This window comes from Antrostomus carolinensis, unplaced genomic scaffold (assembly GCF_000700745.2).
Source record: "Antrostomus carolinensis isolate BGI_N321 unplaced genomic scaffold, ASM70074v2 scaffold34249, whole genome shotgun sequence".
In the NCBI taxonomy this organism is placed as follows: domain Eukaryota; kingdom Metazoa; phylum Chordata; class Aves; order Caprimulgiformes; family Caprimulgidae; genus Antrostomus; species Antrostomus carolinensis.
Window position 1 is genome coordinate 2,755 of NW_010341198.1, and position 7,367 is coordinate 10,121.

Below are 7,367 nucleotides of genomic sequence, written 5' to 3' on the forward strand. Positions count from 1 at the left end.
GGAGCAAGTCTAACTTCTCATTCATTCTATTTCTCATCTTCCTTCATTTTTAGAAATAAACCTTGAAGTATCCACACAGGCAGGATGGAAATAGCTTTTCATTGCAGCAGCGGGTGCTTCTCCCTCCCAGACAGAAATCTAAAGCACAAAGAAAAACCAGAATGTTTTTAAAAACACATTTTCCTTGAGCCTTTCCCCTCTCCCCAAGTCTAACTTCTCATTCATTCTATTTCTCATCTTCCTTCATTTTTAGAAATAAACCTTGAAGTATCCACACAGGCAGGATGGAAATAGCTTTTCATTGCAGCAGCGGGTGCTTCTCCCTCCCAGACAGAAATCTAAAGCACAAAGAAAAACCAGAATGTTTTTAAAAACACATTTTCCTTGAGCCTTTCCCCTCTCCCCTGCCCTTCCACCAGAGCTAACTCTGCTTTAGGAACCTCGCTGCCCATTGCCCAGAGACTTCCTGGAGCTCTTGTCCTTGGTTTTCTTTCTTCTGTAGACATTGACAGCGGTTACTACACGGTGAAGTTTGATTCCCTGCTGCTCAAGGAAGCTGTTGTGGAAGGAGATAGTGTCATTCCTCCGCTGCGAAGCGAAGATGGTGCTGAGTCTGGTGCTGAGTCTGATGAGGACAGCGCCGATGATTCAGGTTACGCTAAAGGTGAGAGGGTGGGGACGGTGTGAGGGACCTGTGACCCCGGTCTGCCCGTCTCTGGGACCTGCTGAATCACTTCCCTGGAGCTTTTGTTATTGGTGTCTCACCTCTGATGAAAGAGTGGCTGATCTCTTTATATGTTGCTGAAAGATAGAGAATGGTAATTAGCTATTACGTTGTAATTGCAAACTAAAAACTTGTTTTATGCAAATTACCGAGCTGATGGGGGTTGGAGGTTTCTGTTTGAACTTCTGACATGTGAAAGAAGAGGGTGTGATATTTTAGAGCCAAGGTTCCAAGCTCTGGGTCTGTTTCTTATGTGACTGGCTGAGTTGAGCTAATAAGTGAATGAAGAGATCTCCTCATCTCTGGGAGCTCCGTGTCGCTTCGTGACACAAGAGGCCAGGCTGGATGAGACTTTGAGCAACCTGGTCTAGTGGAAGGTGTCCCTGCTGCTGGCAGGGGGGTTGGGACTGGATGATCTTTAAGGTCCCTTCCAACCCAAACCATTCAATGATTCTATGATTCTAAGAGTGTTGTGTTTGGTCCTTCTCTGCCTCGCTGAGGTTGCAGGAGCAGCCATGCCCTGTTTTACTGTCAAAAGCTGACACAGAGAGAGCCCAGGTGGCTTCTTGGAGATCACACAGACAGCACTGGCCTTGTGCTAGTGCCACAGTTACATCACAGGGACAAAGTTGTGTCCTCGAGCTCTTTACATTTAGCCTCATGGAGATTATTGGGTTCTAATAACACAACATTAGTGTTGTGGCCCAGAGGAGCCTCATACCAGAGATGAGAGCTGGAGGCACTGACCAAGTGTGACATGCCACTGTGCCAGATCTTACTCTAATGGTGTATGTTCATCTGTAATCACCGTCCTAGAAGGAAGGAAAGGAAGTATAAACACTTCTGGATGGTTCTGCCTGGAGCTGTGAGATGGGATGAGCATTAAATCAAGTGAGATCTCTCCTTTAAGTGACTCGCTGTGCGATGGTCATAAAAGATGACAAGAACTCAAGCAAGGCTGGAGGAGCAGCCAAGTGATTCTAGGGTGGGAGAAGTCTATTGTACCCTCTCCTCAGGGGGGTCTCACGCTGTGTGGGTGCCCCAGCTGAAGGTTTTACAAAGCAGCTTTGTTTCTGTGTTTCACTGACTCTTCTCTTCTGTGCCACAGTGATAGATTCAGGAGTTCCAGAGAACGGGGAGTGGGCTCCTGCGTGCAGTTCCTCTTTCGGTGGCTGGGAAGCCCATACTCGTGGTATTGGCTCCAAACTGCTTGTTCAGATGGGATATGAGTTTGGAAAAGGTAAGGGGAGAAGGTGGTCAGGGTGCTGTGAGAGCCTGAATACCCTGATGGATCCTAAAGTTAGTTAAGAAAAACAGTGGTTTGGGTGAAGCTGAAACTTTATTGTGCTGAAGGGCCTGGTGGGATCGGCTCAGGCTGCGTGGGGAGTCACAGCTGCCTGAGGAGACAAGAAGGGATCATTTACTGAATCCAAGTACAGGCCATGTGTGTACCAACCCCTGTGTGGTCACAGCAGAAATTGGAGACATTAGGAACCGTGGTCAAATTCATGATTAAAGCCGTGAGAACTATTGTACGAGATGTTCAAAGGCTTCGGGGAGAAGGAAACTGATCTCTGAGGCTTCTGATGTCTGTGTTAAAGAATCTCCTTGCTCTAGACACAGACTTCAAAGCCTGCTGAGCTAGCTTCTCCCTACACAAATTATACTGAGCCTGGGGGGCTTTAGCAGGGCAGTCTGCTGCTTCCATTTGTCTTCAGTTCTCACAGAGGAACCAAACCAGTTTTTAGAAGAACCTGGCTTGAGAAGCTGAGAATGTGAGGGAGGCTGAACATGGTTTCACAGACACTGGCCTGACAAATGGCCTCGGGCTTTTTGTCACGTATCTTCTGCTGTAGAAGGTTCCTGCTGTAGCATCTGCATCTGCTGTGCTGTGGCCTTTGCTGCTCCCCTTGGCTTGGGTGGTTGTCGTGGCTTTTTGTGCCCCAAAAGCCTGTTTGCTTGTTCTGAGCTTATGACTGTCAGTGTGAGAAAAGGAGGCTGAGGGGAGACCTTCTGGCTCTGTCCAAGTCCCTTGGAGGAGGGTGGAGAGAGGTGGGGGTGGGGCTGTTCAACCAAGGAACAAGGGACAGGACAAGAGGAAATGGGCTCCAGTTGCACCAGGGGAGATTTAGATTGGATCTGAGGAAGAACTTCTTCACCCAAAGGGCAGTCAAGCATTGGAACAGGCTGCCCAGGGAGGTGGTGGAGTCACCTTCCCTGGTGGGATTTAAAAGACAGGCAGAGGAGGTGCTGATGGACATGGGTTAGAGGTGGGATTGGTAGTGTTGGGTTTTTGATTGGACTTGATGATCTTAAAGGTGTTTTCCAACCACTATAATTCTATGATTCCGTGAGCTTATGGCGGGATGTGACTCCAGAGGGAATGTCCTCCCCTGCAGTAATCACTTGATGTCTCTCCTCAGGGTTAGGGAAGAATTCTGAGGGCCGAGTGGAGCCGGTGCAGGCTGTGGTACTTCCTCGAGGGAAGTCACTTGACCAGTGTGTTGAGGTGCTTCAGAGGAGGAAACAGGGGAAGCTGGACCCAGGCAAACCGAGGAAATGCCGAGCAAAGGGAAGCGGCTCTGGACGGTCCCCTGCAGGCAGCCGCAAACCTCCCCACAACGTGTTTGACTTTCTGAATGAGAAACTGAGAGGGAAGAGCACTGGGGAGAAGGCTGGAGGGATGGCACTGCCAGAGAGGAACAGCAAAGAGATCTACCATGCTAGCAAGAGCACCAAGAAGGCCCTGAGCGTCCGCCTCTTCCAGACAATGGAGAAGATCGAACAGACGCAGAGGGACATCCGAGGAATCCAGCAGGCCCTGGCACGCAACATTGGACGGTAGGAAAACATTCTCGTTGGGACTGCAGGGTGAGCTGAGAGTACTTGGTGCTTCTGGGATGGGGGGGGGTTGAAATGAGGTGTAGGAGGAACAAGTGAAACATGTTTGGGTGAGACTGAAGGGGAGGTGGAGGAGAGAGGATTTAGCGTGTGCTTCAGAGCAGCTTGGACACTGGCAGATGTGTCTGGGGTCCTTTGGCTGGAATTCAGGCTGTGGCAAAGAGAGGAGCTCTCTGAGGGAAGATCATAGAATCACAGACTGGTTTGGGTTGGAAGGGACCTTAAAGCTCATCCAGTCCCAACCCCCCTGCCATCAGCAGGGACGCCTTCCACTAGACCAGGTTGCTCAAAGCCTCATCCAGCCTGGCCTTGAACACCTCCAGGGAGGAGCAGCCACAGCTTCTCTGGGCAGCCTGGGCCAGTGTCTCACCACCCTCACAGGAAAGAATTTCTTCCTAATATCTCATCTAAACCTCCCCTCTTCCAGTTTAAAGACTGGAGTCCTTTCTTCCTCATGTCCATCTCAGCAGTGTTGCTGTTGAGCATCCCAGGAGGACATTTTCTAACCCAGACTGTGCTGAGCATCAGGTTCTTCCTGGCTTTCAGCAGGTCTACTTGCACGAAGCTGGCAGGAAAGTGCAAACCCTCCTGGGATGATGATGATGCTGACAAGCCTTTGATCTCACCGTGCAGGATGATGTTGTGGTGATGCTTTTTTGCTTTCAGGCACAGCGTTGCCACAGCTCAGCTGGAGGAGAAGCTGGCGAACGCGCACAAGCAGCTGGGGCAGCTGCAGGCCCAGGAAGCCAGTCTGCAGCGGGAGCAGAAGAAAGCAGACACGCATAAGAAGATGACTGAGTTTTAGTCTCAGAGAAGGGTGGTTGACTGCAGTGATTGTCCTTCTAGCCAGTCTTGGTGCTCGTGGCCTCAGAGCCTGGGTGAGCCATCCTGCTCCTCTGGGCCTCAGGCTGCCCAGCCTGAAAATTTGGGCTGAAAAGCAGCAGTTTCTAAAACTAGATGCTTCTGAGCTCTGCTGGGAGGGGGAGGAGTGCACATCCGTCCAGCTGTCAGTAAGCCTGAGCCTTGGGAAAGGACCAGCTACAAGAAACATGATTCTCTGCTCTCTTGCACACTTCTTCCCTCTGTGATCACTGCGGTGGCACCTCCATCCAGACTCTGTAGCTACTGGGGTGGTGACGTTGCTGGCTGTGAACCAGCTGAGGAGGGGCTTTGAGAGCCCCACATCCTGCCATCACCTGGGGCTGGTGTGTGCAGCCAACTGACAAACACAAGTGGAGGAGGCAGGGTCTTGAGCACATTCCAGCAGAGCAGAAAAGTCTCGTGCTGGGTGAAAACAACCAAGTGAAAACAACACAGTGCATCAGCTGCTCTCCACCTTCTGGTTTTTGCTACGGGATTTACCTGAGAACTTGAGGGTTTTGGGGAGCAGTTCCTCCTAGCACGAGTGTAATGAATAGATGGAAAACTGGCAGTTTGGAGGTGGGTACTAGTGGCCTCAAGCATCACATTTCCTCAGTTGGACTGGAAGAGTATCCCTAGGACATGCTCTAGCTGAACTCATTGATTTGGCATGGAAAGCTGTGTGGTTCCACAAGTAGAATGCCAAAGCTGGGGCAATAAGACAGGACAGTAACAGTTTCTCAAACCTCCAAGCTCGGAAAAACTCCGTGGGGAACCCCGTGATTTTTACCATCATTACTTGAGTTTTTCTGTCCTGAACACAGATCAGGTCCTTTTATTAAAAAAAGCTCAGGACCCAGATCCAGGTTGGATGGGCTCTGTCTGAGCACAATTATCCAGAGGCCTGTGTGTGCCCAGCACACAGCCCTGTCCGTGGGAGAGCCTCGGGCTGTGCTGGCAGCAGGCTGAGCAAGCCCAGTGCCCTCCCCTGTAGCGTGGAGGGTCCTTGGGCAGGAGGGATGTCTTCTCCCCTGGGTTACATTCTGTGTTGGTGACAGCCAGTCCTTGGCCCAGAGGAGATGGTGGTTTTATCAGACTCTTTCTGGTGGGACTTGTGCATTGTAATTGCTTTTAAAAAAAAAATTGCTTGCAATTTCATGCCAGTACCTTAAGGACACATTTTTTTCTTAATTTAAGAAATCTATTTCTTTTTATTCTGTGAGTCATTTTTCTAATGAAAATGTTTGCTCCTGTAGTACCACTTTTTTTATCTGTTCCTAAGAAAACTTCTAAAGCTGCCAACCTGGGCAGGGCTGCACCTACTTGTAGGGTCAGGCTACCAAACTAACCAGAAAATCTAAGCTGAGGGAGATACCATCAGAGTTGTTGAAGTCATGTGGGATTTAACATTGCTGCAGACACACCTCAGAAAAAAACAGAGCGGCAGCAAAAGTAAACGAGGAATGTCTTCAGGAAAGCTGCTGGAGTGACACTCTCCCCTTGGACAGCACTTGGGTCCTGCTGTGGTGGGCACTGGGCAGGTGTGGAAGGTGCTGTGGGCTCCTTGAGCACACCAGCATCCCTCAGTTTCTGACTAAATTGGCTGTGCTGTCCTCATTGTTCTGAGCTTGTTCTCTGCACGCTGGGCTTAACTCGAGGGTTTAACAATGGGTGCTCAGTGCCCTTCCCTTGCAAATGACTCTTTGTATCCTGCACTCGAGTGTTGAGTGGTGACAAGGATTCATGCACCCAGCTTAGCAGGGCTGCTCGCTGAAGTGGCCCGTGACTGATGAGCTGAGCTGGGCAGGGAAATCTCTTGGGTTTGTTTTGTTCTCTGACACTATTTAACATCACCCTCTCTGCAAGAACTGGGTGTGTGAACCCTGTGTGTTGTATTTTTGACCCTTCCTTGGGATTTCCACAGCCTCACTTGTCAGACTCCTATTCAAATGGCTGCTGCCTCCCACCCAAGACAGTTCACGTCCCTGGTGAATAAAGCTGGTTTTTATTTCCTTTTCCCTCTGTCCTCGTAAGGCGTTGTTCATTTGCAAGGTAATGATGATCTGTGGCCACCCCCTTCTTCCCTTATATTCCCCTGCGGCTCAAGAGCTGGCACTCAAACCAGCTGGGTGGGAAGCGGAGCGCGGCAGAGGGTGCTCTGGGGTGTCGGGTGCCTGCGGAGCCCGTCTGCAGCGCTGCTGGCAGCCAAGGCGGGGAGAAACCCACAGCCTACCACGGGGTGAAGCAACCACCTCTGCGGGCCAGGAAGCGAGCTGTGGTGTCTGCTGCGTGGTGTCTGCTCAGAGCTCTCTGCTCTAGACGGAGCTCAGGAGGAGCGGGAGAGCTCAGAGCAAGATGTTTGAAATGGTTGGGAAACCCTAATTGGGAATAACTCTGCGGGATAAAAGAAACTGAATTCTCCAGGTGGGCTGGCGAGGAAGGCGGCATGATTGGATTCCTGCTCTGCACACTCACCAGCTTTTGAGTTTCTGCAAAGTAAGTGGTGTTTGCTTTCTTGCCTGGCAAACTTGGGTATCCACCACTAAGCCAGGGGTTGAAAAATACTTCTAAAAAAAAAACCCTGATCTGTGTGGAAATTGCCCCTGATCTGTGTGGAAATTGCCCCTGATCTGTGTGGAAATTACCCCTGATCTGTGTAGAAATTACCCCTGGTCTGTGTGGAAATTGCCCCTGATCTGTGTGGAAATTACCCCTGGTCTGTGTGGAAATTGCCCCTGGTCTGTGTGGAAATTGCCCCTGGTCTGTGTGCAAATTGCCCCTGATCTGTGTAGAAATTACCCCTGATCTGTGTGCAAATTGCCCCTGATCTGTGTGGAAATTGCCCCTGATCTGTGTGGAAATTGCCCCTGATCTGTGTAGA

General features: G+C 50.3%; 1 protein-coding gene across 2 annotated transcripts in view; it reads left to right on the forward strand.

The window, feature by feature from the left end:
- The window catches only part of ZGPAT (zinc finger CCCH-type and G-patch domain containing), a 7,117-nt gene extending 2,534 nt beyond the window's left edge, over positions 1-4,583 (forward strand). Inside the window, exons 4-7 of one of the 2 annotated variants that reach the window (XM_010176413.1) lie at positions 503-664; positions 1,833-1,964; positions 3,148-3,565; positions 4,292-4,583. In XM_010176413.1, the coding sequence (XP_010174715.1) occupies positions 503-664; positions 1,833-1,964; positions 3,148-3,565; positions 4,292-4,430 (851 nt within the window). In that variant the 3' untranslated portion in view covers positions 4,431-4,583. The remainder of the gene's footprint in view (positions 1-502; positions 665-1,832; positions 1,965-3,147; positions 3,566-4,291) is intronic. The other variant, XM_010176414.1, reaches the window with a different exon arrangement.
- Positions 4,584-7,367: the final 2,784 nt, after the last annotated feature.